The sequence below is a fragment of the Cryptotermes secundus genome, unplaced genomic scaffold (genome assembly GCF_002891405.2).
Source record: "Cryptotermes secundus unplaced genomic scaffold, Csec_1.0 scaffold961, whole genome shotgun sequence".
In the NCBI taxonomy this organism is placed as follows: Eukaryota; Metazoa; Arthropoda; class Insecta; order Blattodea; family Kalotermitidae; genus Cryptotermes; species Cryptotermes secundus.
In genome coordinates, this window is record NW_019743658.1 from 173,766 (window position 1) to 189,183 (window position 15,418).

Here is a 15,418-nt window from a genome sequence, read left to right on the forward strand (position 1 = left end):
TCAGAGAAAAATGGAACACATCCTACGTACAACACAACGAGACGATGAAACACACTATGTCAAATACAAGTTTTCTTTAAGTGTTCGTGTTTTATCGCGATAACACAAAAGGGAGCGAATGCACAAGAACTGTAAGGCTATGCTTTTGTTTCTGAACTTCTCTTGACTTCAAGAGCTCGATCAAGGTTGGCCAGCTCCGCCCTTTCGTGTGGCCCGAAGGTCATAAAGCACTCCAATAAAATACTGTCGCGTGTCACACTGACTCAGCCGCGGGTTTGGATTGGTGAGTTGGTTTATTGGATCTTCACTAGTCCTAACTACAATTAGTCCTTACACTCTCAAGATTACTGTAACTACAGCAATGTGACGTCACACATTGAAGTCTTCTATTTCTTCTTCTGGCCGCACTGCTGTTACCTTGGAACTTTGGAACTTAAGTGAAGTCGATTCAGATTAAAAGTTAAGTCACATTGCGACTAACGTTCGGTTGGTCAGTCAGTCTTGGTGTCGAGCCCCACCTGGGCTCATGACCAGATATTTATTACTGTTTGACAGTTACGGTCTTGTTATTATGGTGGGTCCTCTCTGACGAGGCGACGGGTCTGTCTTTTGTCAGAGTCACTGTCTGCAGTAGTAAGTCATTTGTCAAAATGTATATGATATTTACATTTTACATCTTAAACATGTTAATAAATATATATACAACATATACAGGGCCTGTCAGTCCAGGTTCAGTACGGCAGACTATGCCCTATTTCTAGTAGCTTCCGCTATAACGGCAGTCTAGTCACTTGAACGTGTAGTCTATTCCCATTTCCGTATTTTCTCATATCCTCTCGGCACGGACCACGCACAGAAAACAGTTCTACTGTTGCGTAGCGCGGTCCAACAAGTCACGTGAAAACTATCTCGCCAGTCCATTGGCGCGATTACTGTTGCCTAGCAACGAGCTATAAACATTCGTCATACTGCTGCGTGACCTTAAGCAAGGTGTTTATCGAGCTGTTACGTGGCAATGAGCTGACATTTCACAATATGATTTTGAAATCAAGTCGTATCAAGTAATAATGTCTACTTGAGTATACAATCCTCAACTCCGCCGGTAAAGAGGTGTGCCTCTCTCTGGCCGTAAAGTCATCCCTGCACTTACTCCACAGCATCAGAGATATGGATGCACAGGTTCACAGCATAAGGCAGTCCGTTTTACCCCAGATAGAGCTCCCGGTACCCACTGGATAAGATGCTTGGCGGATCCGAGTCACTTCGGATGTGATGGCGAAGAGTAAAATCTGTAGCCCTTTCGGGACTCGATTAACGGTCTATATACATAGAATTATGTTAAATAAGTCAAAGCATAACGTCGGTAATAATATATACATGGTTAACTTGGGCCGCGCCATAGCTCAAGCGGTTACTCGCGGGGTTCGATCCCGGGGTGTGGTCAAGAGGGATTTGTGGTGGACAAAGTGGCGCTGGGGCAGGTTTTCTCCGAGTACTTCGGTTTCCCCTGCCAATCTTCATTCCACCAATTGCTCCACAATCACCCTCACCTATCATCTGGGGCTGTTACAATAGGCCAGAAGTGGCCGCAGTACAAGGGACTTAGTCCCGCCCCACTGGCAATAAGAAATAATACCTGGATAACTTTGATTTAATATTATGACTTCCTTAGAGTTCTTTTATAATTATCGTAAAGTTTGTACCACAAAATACTGTCCTTGAAACATTTTACGAGTAAACCCAGAATACAGAAACTGTTTTTAAGATGGTGAGTATTGTCCTCGGGCGTGAAGTCATGCAGCCCGACAGAAGCTGAAAGACGTTTCGGGGAAAAAAATATTGTTTCCATTTTCTGAGTAAAAAAACTGCCTTTGTTCCCTTGTGATCCTGATGTCCAAAGAGCAAGTTTAAAATAAATAGCGTTACACTGCGAAGTGGTAATTTCATGACGACTTTTATTAGCTTAAACGAAGTGCAAGTCTATACAGACTGCTGCAGCCACAGAGTCAACCTAGTTATAATATAGAAGGCTTCCAATATTTGTTTTTCACGGGATTAACAATTTCATTTGCCTCCCTTTCTCGACGCTAGTGGGTCTGGAACGGGGTCCACTCAGCCTCGTGAGGACAATTAAGGAGCTATTTCAAGGACATAGCGGCTCCGGTCTAGAAAAGAGATTAACGGCCGTGGGGATCCGTTGCGCTGACCACGCAACACCCTCTATCCGCTAAAGTTGGCATTAACTTCGCCGACAAGCGGCGGTCTCTCGGTCGGTACAGTTCGCTTGCGGACTAAATCCACGGAGTCTGTTTTGTTTTTCTCTTTCTCGACTGGAACGAATACGCCAAGTTCAATGAAATAAGATGAAGAAAAATACGCAATCAGGAGGATAAGATAGGCATGAAGAGTGCATGGGACAAAATTACAGTCGGAAACACTAGCGACGAATAAAACGATTGATTTTAAAATGGATCTTAAAATGATTTCGGACTGGATTAAACTGACTTAGGAGACACACAAGTGACAGGATCTTGTGAAAAAGGTAATGACTCTTTACACTGCACACGAAGCGAAGAATTTCTTGACCGCCTGTTGGAGTACCAGCAGCTTCTCAAGGAGCTGTCAATGAAGAGTGAAGAGGGAGGGAAATTTGCGATTCTCATGCTTGTGAACATTACCATCTTCTGGGATGTGAAGCCCCAGAGTGAGACAGATGTTTACAAATGTTTCGGATGTATGTACTGCCTCCATTTTCAGGGTCTAAGAGGCAGATGGAGAAGTACTTTCCTCCAAAGCGTCGACAAACATTTACCATGCTAAACAGCGTCACACTGGAGACAGAGACTTAACGTATCCGTTCGCTCTGCACTTTACATAGTGTTACTGTTACTGCTTGCTACTTACAACTGTAAAAGTAGCTGACCGATTGTGAAACGTGGATTCCAGCCCTCCTTCTCCTCCTCACCCCATCCATTCCGCTCGTTTCTCGTTGCGCGGATCATCACTCGTCTCTCCCGCAACGTTACCTCGCATGAGGCAGTATTTCTGTTTCAAAAGATGGACCGAAATTAGCCCCACGGAGCTTAAGTTCATTTAAATTACACGAACATTTAAATTTCTACCTCACAGCAAACAATCAGTTATCTTTAATACAAAGACCTACGGGTTAATGTTGTATAGGGAAATAAAGGCAAAGTTAATACTGTCCCTGTGCTTATTTAATTAAGCACCGTGGAGTCGGTATAGTGACTGGCTACGGGATGGAAGACCAAAGGGTAGAAGTTCGAGTCCCAGTGGGGTCAAGAATTCTCTCCTTTCCACCTCGTCCAGACCGGCTTTGGTGTCCAACCAACCTATCCAGTGGGTACCGGGGGCTCTTCCCCCGGAGGTAAAGCGGCCGGGGCGTCAAGCTGACCACTCATCTCCAACTAGTGCCGAGGTCAAGAAAATGTGGGTCTATACAAACACTCCTCTATATGCCTTCAAGGTGTAGTGCTTAATTTGTTAAGCACAGGGACTTTTACCTTTACCACGCCATGAAGACGTATGGCGGAGTGCAGGTATAGATCTACGTACTCGTAACCTCGGCATTAGGAAGTCAATGGCCAGCTTCACACCCCGGTACCCATTGGACAGAGTGGGCCCTAGAGTCGGTCTCGACGCTTGTGGGGGGAGAGCGAAGTTGCCCCTGTGCTTAACTAATTAAGCAGTATGCCATGAAGGCGTATGGGGGAGTGGATATATAGATCCACATTTTCTTGACCTCGGCAATAGTTGGGGGTGAGTGGTTAGCTTCACGTTCCTGCCGCTTTATACCCGGGGAAAGAGCCCCCTTTAACCTTTACGTAGGAAGTTGGTGGACGCCACAACCAGTCTGGACGATTTGGAAGAGAGAAAATTCTTGCCCCAACGGGACTTGAACTCCGACCCCTCGGTCGTCCAGCCCGTAGCCAGTTGCTATACAGACTGCACTATCCCGGGAGGTAGAGAAAAATCTCTTGACCCCGTCTGCAATCGAACCCCGGCCGTCCAGCCCGGCGGTACGTCGACTGAGCTATCCCGGGTCCGTTTAGTGGAAATAGCCGTTACTTTTTTATGACCATCGTACGAATTAAATAAACTCTGTATATGATGCTAAAGCAAGGGGGAGTACGCACGGTCGTGAGGACGCGAGGCTGAAGTAACGTTTTTAGTTGCATCTGCTCACCTCTTCCGTAACAGAGTGATCACACTTCAGCATCTGTCGGGGCAATTCCATAGCAGCATTTGCATTTAAAAAAATTCTCAATTTCTCACTCACAGTTCTGATTTTCTTATTGCTAGTGGGGTGGGACTAAGTCCCTTGTACTGCGGCCACTTCTGGCCTATTGTACCAGACCCAGATGATAGGTGAGGGTGATTGTGGAGCAATTGGTGGAATGAAGATTGGCAGGGGAAACCGAAGTACTCGGAGAAAGCCTGCCCCGGCGCCACTTTGTCAACCACAAATCCCTCTTGACCACACCCCGGGATCGAACCCCGCGAGTAACCGCTTGAGCTATGGCGCGGCCCACAGTTCTGTTACCACACCAATTACGAGCTCAGGAACAGCAAGACAAATATAAGCGCAAAGCATCACATTTATTTAGATATGAAATGTGGGGTGGGGGGAAAACGGTCTCGTGAAAACCAAACAGAAGCGCCATGTCAAAAAGTCCGAGAATCATTGATATATTGTACCATTTGAGATACAGCGCTGTTTATGAATAGTTCTCTTCTGAGATATACGGTGGATGAAAGTCTGCTAGCAACCTGCTTCTTTTATGTCTATCTTATTTTGTAGCTTCTGCTTTAATTGTAACACAACTCGAGGCAGATTTATGTCAGTACATAACACGACACGTTGCACTGGTATGGATCCATATCGGTAGTTCAATAACTAAACGTATTCCTATATATAACTGCAAGGCCGCGCCATAGCTCAAGCGGTTAGTCGCTGGCTTCCCACCGCGGCGGCCCGGGTTCCATCCTGGGTCTGATCTAGTGGGATTTGTGGTGGACAAAGTGGCGCCGGGGCAGGTTTTCCCCGAGTACTTCGGTTTCCCCTGACAATCTTCATTCCACCAAATTCTCCATCATCACAATCACCCGGGGCAGGTACAATAGGCCAATCAGCGGCCACCGTGCCGAGTGGACCCAGTCGGACTCCACCCCCCACTAAACGAAGCGACTATATAACTGCCTGATGATGGTCTTTTACGACCGAAAAATGTAACATCAATAAAAGTCGAATTGTAAAACATTAAAACTGAGTAATTTGTTGTGCTGACGGTTAACGTAACTCCTACAAGGTCCATGCTGCCTCGCACTTCGGGGCACGCTGATCGCATGATGAGTCAACCAGTGTCAGGGACTTTTAGTGAAATCATTGATGTTTAATCATCAAAACCCGACAAGCAATTTTTGGTTCAGAATGGACACCGACGTAAAATCTCTGTTCTCATCATTTCACTCGTGGTCTGGAATCCAAATAAAGCCATAAAACAGCTGAATGTATCTAATCCCCCTCCACTTAACAGGCCGTGGGCACCACAGCCAAAAGAACAAACACTGCGTTCGTAGCCGGTATTATCAACGCATTGGTAAGTGCTATGTTTCTCTCTGTGCACTTTCATTACCACTCAAGGTTTTATTTCCTTTTTATTTAAATTAACTAAATCCATTTCCACAGCACTCAACGTTACTGGCCCACACAGTACACAGCATAATCGCACAGCCTCAGCTGAATGCTTTCAAACTCCTAGTTCCCAGCGAATCAAATGGCCTTAGGTGGATATATTTAAGGCTTAGCAGGTCGATCCCGGAATTCATGTTACGCTGTACGCTACTTAACGCACTCTGTTTATCCAGTTTCATTTTTCACACGAGAGACCTCACTGAGTGAAGGGTCGCTCATGTCGTATCAGTTCTGTGTTTCCTGTTGCATAAACAAGTAACCCACGCCCGCCCATAAACAGTGACGCGAAACCTGACAAAACAAAACTCCGTGGTATAGCGACCGCCTCTGTGGTCTAATGATCAGAGTTCATGACTACAGACCCAGATGTCCCGAGTTCGATTCCCGGCGCTACCAGATTTTTCTTAGTAGTGGGTCTGGAAAGGGGTCCACTCAGCCTCGTGAGGATAACTGAGGAGCTATTTCAAGTAAATAGCGGCTCCGGTCTAGAAAACCGAAATTAACGACCGTGGGGTTTGTTTGCTCTGATCACGTGACACCCTCCATCCGCTAAGGTTGGCGCGTATCCCATACTCCTTACACAAATATTTGAATAATAAATACATAGCAGAAGAGGAAATACATGAGGACATAAGACACAAAATACTACACCGTAACCGAAGAACATCACTGTCCTTTGCGTGATGTCTTTGAAAGGTAGGGCAGGTTCACATGGGGAGGACTAACGCAAGAGTCATGACTGTCCACATCAAAAATAATAAAAAAAGTACATATTCCAAAATGAATTAATGATGGCTACCAGTATATCTACTTAAAAATATTTTCTTTCAGTATCCCCCCCCCCCCNCCCCCCAAAAGAAGCAAAAGCCCTACCCGGGGACACTCGAACTGATGGCGCTCTATTATAAATATTGTGTTTCAATTATGTACGCACTTTGTCGACCGTAAACCTGTATTTTTGGTCACGAACGTATTACGTGTCACAGACCTTCCCAGGAACGTCCTGGACTGGACAGAAAGGAAAAGACGACCGCAAACACACGACATGTCTATTGACTTCAAACAACCAGTAAACATTGCGTTGGGATGCCATTACTGCCGTGGTATTCCCAAACGAATTATACCTTCGGCTTTCATAATTTTTCAACTCAGTGTCTTTGTGAGACTTAGAGACTTGACGTCTGTAGTTCATTATAATCTGAATCAAAGTTGGTCGTATACACGCGAAGAATGAAAATGTGATAAAGTTCAAACATTTGGCAATGATAGTAATAAACCAGAATTTGAATCATGAGGATATTAACATCAAATTTATAATTTTTCCTGCAGCTTTGAACAGATTTGAAGCTTGGTATCGGACATCAAGGGAACAACGCAGGCTGAAGTTATTTAAGAACAGAATATTTCGACAGAAGGAAAAAATCCGTGGCTTTAGTCCGCAAGAGAAATATAGCGACCGAGCGACCGCCGCTTGTCGGCGAAGTTAGTGCCAACTTTTGCGGATAGAGGATGCCGCGTGGTCAGCGCAACGAATCCCCAGGAACAATAATTTCGGTTTTCTAGACCGGAGCCGCTTTTCCATTCAAGTAGCTCCTCAATTATCCTCACGAGGCTAAGTGGACCCCGTTCCACACCCACCACTTATCAGAAAATCTGGCAGCGCCGAGAATCGAACCCGGAACCTCTAAATCTGTAGCCACGAACTCTGACCACTAGACCACAGAGGCGGTATTTCGACCGAAGAGGGATGAAATAATAATTGCATAATGAGAAGCTTCACAACGTGTACTCTTCGCCAAATATAACTGGAATGAAGTCAAAGAGGGTGAAATAGACATGCAGCACGCACGGGAGAAAAGAGGAATGAAGGGGAAGTCAGAAGTAAAGAGACCACTGGAATGACCTAGACCTAGGTGGTTTGATAATACTAAAACGAGTCTTAGAAAAATAAGCTGGGGTAGTACGCTCTTGTGAACACGGTAACGAACCTTTGTGCTCCATTAATTAAATGTTGGGAAATTCTTGAGTAAATGAGCCACTGTTGGCTTCTCAGGGACTCGGCTCAACTGAGTGAGTGAGTGAGTGATCTACCTAGCTACATAAAAAGTTAAAACTATCCCTGTAACAGGCCATGCAGGCGCATATGTTTGTGAGAAGTCGAGGCTCCCACATTTTCTCTAGACAATCGGCTAACTGATGGCAGTAAGGTTGTCAGCCTCACGCGCCGGCCGTCCTTTATCCCCCAGGAAGATTCCTGGTACTCATCTGTGTTAGAGGCTGAGTCAACCACAGGGCCATAGTGCGACTTGAAGGATTATGTAAATTGAAGAAAAAATCCACCTCATCTGGACTCGAACCCGCGAGCTTCCGGTTTGTAGCATAGTGCCTCAAGCAACTACGCTACCGCGTAAAGTACAATCTTTTCAAGTGGTAGGGCGCACATTCTGCGGCTTTCGGAATTACTAACCTAACCACTTAAATATTCGGCCAACTTGGATACAATACATCGTACTTATTCGTGACAAGCGTGAACCACGACAATTTATTTAGTCACTGTGACTTAATGGAAGTACATCACATTATTAAAATGGATACCTGTAAACACAAATGTAACTATCAGTGCCATGTACATGTGTTACGTAACACAACCTCTTTTTGAGGTGCGTTTGCATGATCAAGGTGTGTGCAACCAGGTTCAAGCCAGGCCCGCTGAGATGCAGACAGCAGAGCTCTGCCTCTACCGATCCCAGTCACAGCTGGGACCAATTCGCAGCCACGAGACCGGTCTCTGCTGCTGCCCATGTAGCCTCCTGCCTTCCCTGCCAGTCACCAGACAAACGCGGGGAAAGTGGTAAAGATAGCAGCCTCAGGAACCACAATATCATGGTCCGGGGAAGGTCGTTGTTGCATGTAACAAGTCCAGTCTTGGACATAAGCAAAAAATTTTATATGGTGATGTGGTGCCACAGGGTTGGTGACCTGTACCCCAAGTTATTTATACTAGTCGCATGAACGGTCTCCCCACAATACCGGTTCGCATCCACCCAGGCGTTTTGTTCTTTGATTCATGACATGGATATTCATGGCTGAAACCCCTTAAATTCGAATTACATGACGTGAGGTTAGTTATATCTGGTCCTCCACTTTTATATTTAAATGTTAGAGCAAAAATCTGAGACAAACATATCCTCGAAGAAGGCCATCTTATGGGATGTGGCGCCGTGTAGGTCTTGTGTGAACCGACGTTTCGGAGGAACGTATCGCCTCCATCTTCAGGGTACAAAAATCCATGAGCGAGGAACCAGCCACCTGCTCTCTGGTTCCTCGCTCATGGGTTTTCATACCCTGAAGATGGAGGCGATACGTTCCTCCGAAATGTCGGTTCACACAAGACCTACACGGTGCCACATCCCACAAGACGGCATTCTTCACAGTCACCGCCGTGAAAACCTCAAATTTTACAAACATATCCTTAGTCACGTGTTTCTTGTTGGGTTGTTCTAGTGGACTTATAGGACAAATTATTTCGTCATAAATATCAAATATTTTAAGTATAAAACAAGCACGCTACGGGACACCCTGGTTCCGATTTTCCTCAGTCTTCCGAACCGATGTCGTGAAATAGACCAGAACCATCTCCATACAAATTCTTACCCTCTCTCCTGTCCCCGATCTGCCTATATATACGCTCGGCAGTTAAATCATCGCAGTTAGATAACGCATCTTAAAAGGATGCGGGGTTTAATGAATCTAGTTTACGCATTGTAAAGTCCGTATAGGTAAACAGTTGTCTGATAAATTTCCTATCCAGAATGGTCTAAAACAAGGAGATGCTTCACCACAACTGCTTTTCAACTTTGATTTAGAATATGCCATTAGGAAGGTCCAGGAAAACCAGGCGGGACTGAAATTAAATGGGACACATCAGTTGTTGGTCTACGCCGATGATGTGAATCTACTGGGTGATAATGTAGATACCATAAACAAAAACACACAAACTTTAACTGACGCAAGTAAAGAGGTTGGTCTAGAAGTAAACACAGAGAAAACTAAGTATATGTTGCTGTCTCGTCACCAAAATGCAGGGCAAAATCATGACATAAAGATAGGAAACAGATGTTTTGAAAATGTGGCACAGTTCAGATATTTGGGAACGACGATAAGAAATCAAAACTTGATTCAGGAGGAAATTAAGAGATTGAATTAGGGTAATGCTTGCTACCATTCAGTCCAGAACTTTTGTCTTCTCGTCTGCTGTCCAAAAACATAAAATCAGAATATACAAAACTAATTTTGGCGGTGGTCCTGTATGGGTGTGAAACTTGGTGTCTGACATTAGGGAGGAACACAGACTGAGGATGTCTGAGGAGAATATTTGGGCCAAAGAGAGATGAAGGGACGAGAGGTCGGAGAAAACTGCATAATGAGGAGCTTCATGACTTGTATTTTTTCTCCAAGCATAGTTAGAACGATCAAGTCAAGGAGGATGAGATTGGCAGGGCATGTAGCACGAATGGGGAGGACTGCATGTAGGATATTGATAGGAAAACCAGAAGGAAAGAGACCACTGGGAAGACCAAGGCGTAGGTGAGTGGACAATATTAAAATTGATCTTAGAGAGAAAGGATGGGATGGCATGGATTGGATACTTCTGGCTCAGGATAGGGACCAGTGGAGAGCTCTTGTGAACACAGTTATGAACTTTCGGGTTCCATAAAATGCTGTAAAATTTAGTAGCTGTTGATTTGGTTTCTCCTCAAGAAGTGCTGAACTGCACAAGTTTGCAGTGACCGCTAGATTACAGAAAGCGGGACAGGCTGGTAATGCTGTCTGCAGAAGAAAGAGAGCCACATACATCGTAAAATGCTGGTATAATTTTACATTACTTTCTGATGGTATACGGCTATTTCCTTACAAGTTTCCTTAATACGGAACTAGTTTATTTCCTCGCTTCTTCCGTATTTTCCAGGCATCATTGCAGCTGCGATATATTTCTCTTAACATAAAATATCGGAACTGTTCTCTCGCATTTCCTTCTTTTTATGCGTAAGCTCCTTCCATTTTAATTTCATTTTTGCAGTTACTTTCCTTTATATCTGCGTCTCGCAATTCTTCACCATAGCCATTTTCATTACGTACTTGTCTTCCATTGCTGGTATATTTATTCACGGTCCTCTTGACTATAAAAACTTCCTTTACTAACATAACCCACTATTTCCTTTCTTTCCAAGCTCATCTTGACGAGTTCTCCTGGTGCATTATTCGCGGGGACAGAGACGCGACATAGTTCAAGCGGTTAGTGTCTGGCTTCCCACCGCGGCGGCCCTGGTTCGATCCCGGGTCTGGTCAAGCGGGATTTGTGGTCAGGGTCAGGTTCTCTCCGAGTACTTCGGATTCCCCTGCCAATCTTCATTCCACCAATTGCTCCACAATCACCCTCACCTATCATCTGGGGCTGGTACAATAGGCCAGAAGTGGCCGCAGTACAAGCGACTTAGTCCCACACCACTAGCAATAAAAAAATAGACGTGCCCAGCACTGTAACAATTTCTTAACGCGCTTGCTCCGCGGTAATCACCTCGGCAGCGATGCTGAAATACCGAACTCAGTCCGCATTACTGATGATGCGTTACGATTGGCCACAGAGAAGTGCTGCCGCTACGTGCTAGTTGTCCTATCTGCCTGATTTCAACACAGCAAACGCTGCAATAAACTGTAAAGATATTCATTTTGTAGCGTTAGCACTGCCGGTCACAGTGGGCGCGCGGTCTACGGCATGAACTGTCTTGACTCGCTCCAACGCTGAGATCGTGGGTGCCAATCCCACTTGAGGCATGGATGCCTGTGTGCCTTTATTCTGTGTTTGTGTAGGCAGTGGCCTTGCGACGGGCTGATCCCCCGGCAAAGTTCAAGAAATTGGAAAGCGGCCAAGGCCCGAAAAAGGGCTGTAGGGCCATAGACAGATGGTTTTAACATCTAGCCTTCTTTTGGATCTAACTGCTTTGTTTTCAACCGCCATGAATATAACATAAGATCTGAGGTTATAACAGCGGTAATTATGAAGAATTATGTCTTCCGGGATATAACGCAATCTAGTCAGTTGAAAAACAACCGATGTTTCGGAGGCACATCTCCTACATCTTCTGGGTCAAATAATAATAAGAAACGAGAATGAATCAGGCAACAAGCTCTGCTGAAAATCCTGGCATGTTCCTCGGACGCGTGAGCTGATTTTCAACGCACTACAGGGTGTTATATCCCAGAAGATACAACTCACTACCGTCATACTACTCTATAATCCCGTTCTCGGAGCACCCTCTATTTAGAGTTGTATTATGTTAAATACGCATATCACTAAAAGATGTTTGAAACGCACGTTACGTATTTTTCTGGCCTACTCTCTTTTCGTGTGATGAGCGGTATGCGCGACATGTTGCAATCACCGGGTTACAGACCTTACTTTACAACGATATGGCCTAAAATTAAATTCATTTATTTCACGATTTTATTCTTACCTTCCTTTCTCTTCCAACTTCATTCGTTTATGTCCAGTTAGTAATTACCAATTTAATTTCATTGCGTAACTAGCGATTGATTAGGGCAGACAGAAGTCTACTAAGTATATACAGAACGACTGATATTAAGTGAAGGTAAAGTCATCCCTGCCGGTCACGGTAGCCGAGCGGTCCCAGGCATGTACTCTCTTCTCTCGCTTGGAAACCTGGACCGTGGGTTCGAATCCCACTCAGGGCATGGATGTTTAATTTGTGTGTGTGTGTGCATTTTTCTGTGTTTGTGTATAGGCAGAGGCCTTGCGACCAGCTGATCACCCACCCAAGGAGTCCTACCGAATTGGTAAGATCTACAGAAACCGAATGAACGGAGAAGTTCATGGAGGTAGGCCTAGGTCCACTGGGGCTGTAGTGCCAAGGAAAAACAAAAGTCATCCCTGGCCTTAATCAATTAAGCACCACGCCATTAAGACTCACGGAAGATTATACATCCAACATTCTTGATCTCTGCATTTAGGGGCGTGAGTGATCAGATTCAAACAACTGCCGCTTTAACCCCATAACCCCAGGTGGATGGGTGGGAGCCACAGACGGTCTGGACATTATGGAGAAGATAAAAATTAGCTGCCCCTGCCGGGAATTGAACCATGATTCCTCGGTCGTCCAACCGTAATGTAGTCGCTATACAGACTGAGCTATTCCGGGTCCTGACTGGAAGTTAGGTCTATTTATTTTCAATTTCCTTTACGTGCATTCATTTATTTCGAACCTTTTCGAAACATCTTGATAGATGAGAGTTTTCATATTCCTGTTTCATCCCAACACATTACGTTCTTACAGTACTACAAAATCTACCCCTGCTCTCACAAACACTGACTGTAACAGATTTCGGAAATGGGTTTCATTTTTAACCAGCTACATACACGAAGAGGTTCAGCCATAATCACGGAAAATGGATCTTTATTTTTTCTGGAGATATTTCGTTATTTTTTTCCTAACACGGCGTACATGCACTGCAACCCGCAACACAAACAAGATCATAAATAAAGGACACGTTCAAAGGATTCTTTTTTTCAGTGACAATACGTTTCCAGTTCACATTAAATTACCAGCATGACAGATTCACAGCTTTAATGCTTTTGTCCTTTGTCCTCTTATACTTCAAAAGGAGAATATTTACTAAAAGAGAAGTTAAAAAAGCGATTATAAAATCACGATATTAAAATAAATTCAGACTGTGAATCAGACATTTACCGAGTCTAATCATGGCCGCATGGGGGGTACGCGGTAGCGTAGGTGGTTGAGGCACTAAGCTACAAGTCGGAAGGTCGCGAGTTCGCGTCTCTATGAGGTCACTGGACTTTTTCAATTGTCCTACTCCTTCCAGCCGCACTATGGCCCTGGAGTCGACTTACCCTCTAACAGAAATGAAGATTCCTATAGGTAAAAGGCGGCTGGCGCGTAAGGACGACTGTCTAGATAATGTGGGAGCCTGGACCTCTCAAATCCCTACGGGCTTTCACGGCCTGTTACAGGGGCAGCTTTACCCTTTGTTTACCTTTAAAAGAACATTTTTAAACACGCGGCAGTTCAGGAATTTAAGAACGACAATAACAAATAAAAACTGCATCCCCCGAAGGAGTTAAGAGGAACTAACTCCACGAAGATGGGCCCTTCACAAGCTGCCAATCGTTCAGCTACTCAAGAATTTGCCAACATTGTATAGCACCCGAAGGTTCATTAACGTGTTCCCAAGAGCCCTCCACTGGTGCCTATCCTGAGCCAGATAAATCCAATCCAACCACCGCACCCGATTTCTCTAATATTCACTTTATTATTATTCTCCCATTTACGCCCAGGTTTTCTTAACGGTGTCTTTCCTTCTGGCTTTCCTATTAAAATGCTATAGGCACTTCTCTGTGCCCACGTGCGTTCTACATGGCCTGCCCATATCTATATCCTTAACTTGATCATTCTCATTACATTTGGTGAAAGGGTACAAATTATGAAGCTCCACATACAATTTCCTCGAACCTCCCACCACTTCATCCCTCTCAGGTTTAGTCATTCTCCTCAACACCCTGTTCTCAAATACCTTGCAGGCTCTTCCCTTAACGGGGTTTCACGACTATGCACAGAAGTTAAAGATATTAAATAAAAATATTAAATTTGCAGTATTCTTGCTTCCATTCAGTGAAGAGTTTCTGGTTTCCCGTCCGCTATCGAGAAGCGTAAAGATCAAATACATATTCATTAACTTAGTAATTTCGTCGCAAAATATAATTTGGGTCATCCGGTCAGAGGGGTTCATATGGACGGAGTATATGGCAAGCATGGGGAAGTACGCACAGAACACTGTACTCGTGATATCTGAAAGGACGACCTGTGCATACAAAGAGCGATAATAATAATTACAAAAATATCATCGGTTCGAGTCGCGACCTCTTGTGAACACGGTAATGACCTTCGGGTACCATATGAAGCAACTAATTCCCGGCTAGCTGAGTTACTATCTTCTGCGCACAGAGCGTATTTGTGTTTCGTACGGTTCTCGCAATAAACGGGTAGTTTCCCTAAGCAGCAGTAACCAGCTGCTCTTTGCAGTGGAGACGTAATGTGTTTCCTGTGAGGTACGAACAGAATGTTTATATACTATGAGTATTTAGAATAAACTGAGATTAAATGGAGAGCACTGAAAGTGTCCAGCAGTGCCTTGCCCAGGCCAAGTACTGGCTTGAACGTGATACGAACCCTCGGACAGACGAGTCTAAAGTCCGATGGCTTAGCTGTTATCGCACTGGAGGAGACACTAAACAGTTCCTAATAGTGACCTCGGCTTGGTCACATCGGACCCCAGCCCCTCTTTTAGGGTCAGGAGAGATGAAATTGGGGTGAAACGGTAGTGGCTTGAATATAAACTGTATCTGGGGTTGTTACGGAAGGGGGGGGGGAAATGAGAAGCGGCCATGAAAGATGAAGCAGAGAGAAGATGGCGGACGAGGAAAGAGATATGATGCTCCAACAACATGCAGACACACACTCCGGGCCTATTTAAAAGAGCAGAGTTACCAAATTTGCTTAATTGTCATCGAACTGCATCATGCAACAGTAAACAGTCTGCTTCGCATTCAGGTGACAGTGGTTCAAGACCAGGCAGGTAAGGCGAATAATTTTCTACTCATGGCAGTAC

At 44.7% G+C, this 15,418-nt stretch overlaps 1 protein-coding gene across 2 annotated transcripts in view; it reads right to left on the reverse strand.

Moving 5' to 3' along the window:
* Positions 1-15,418, reverse strand: part of LOC111874233 (insulin-like growth factor-binding protein complex acid labile subunit) — a 168,289-nt gene that overhangs the window by 87,285 nt on the left and 65,586 nt on the right. The window contains exon 1 of one of the 2 annotated variants that reach the window (XM_023869549.2): positions 2,905-3,002. The exons of the other annotated variant lie outside the window; for it this stretch is intronic. Coding sequence (XP_023725317.1) covers positions 2,905-2,974 — 70 coding nt within the window. The 5' untranslated portion in view covers positions 2,975-3,002. Of the gene's footprint in view, positions 1-2,904; positions 3,003-15,418 lie in introns of those variants that run through there. 2 annotated transcript variants of the gene reach the window in all.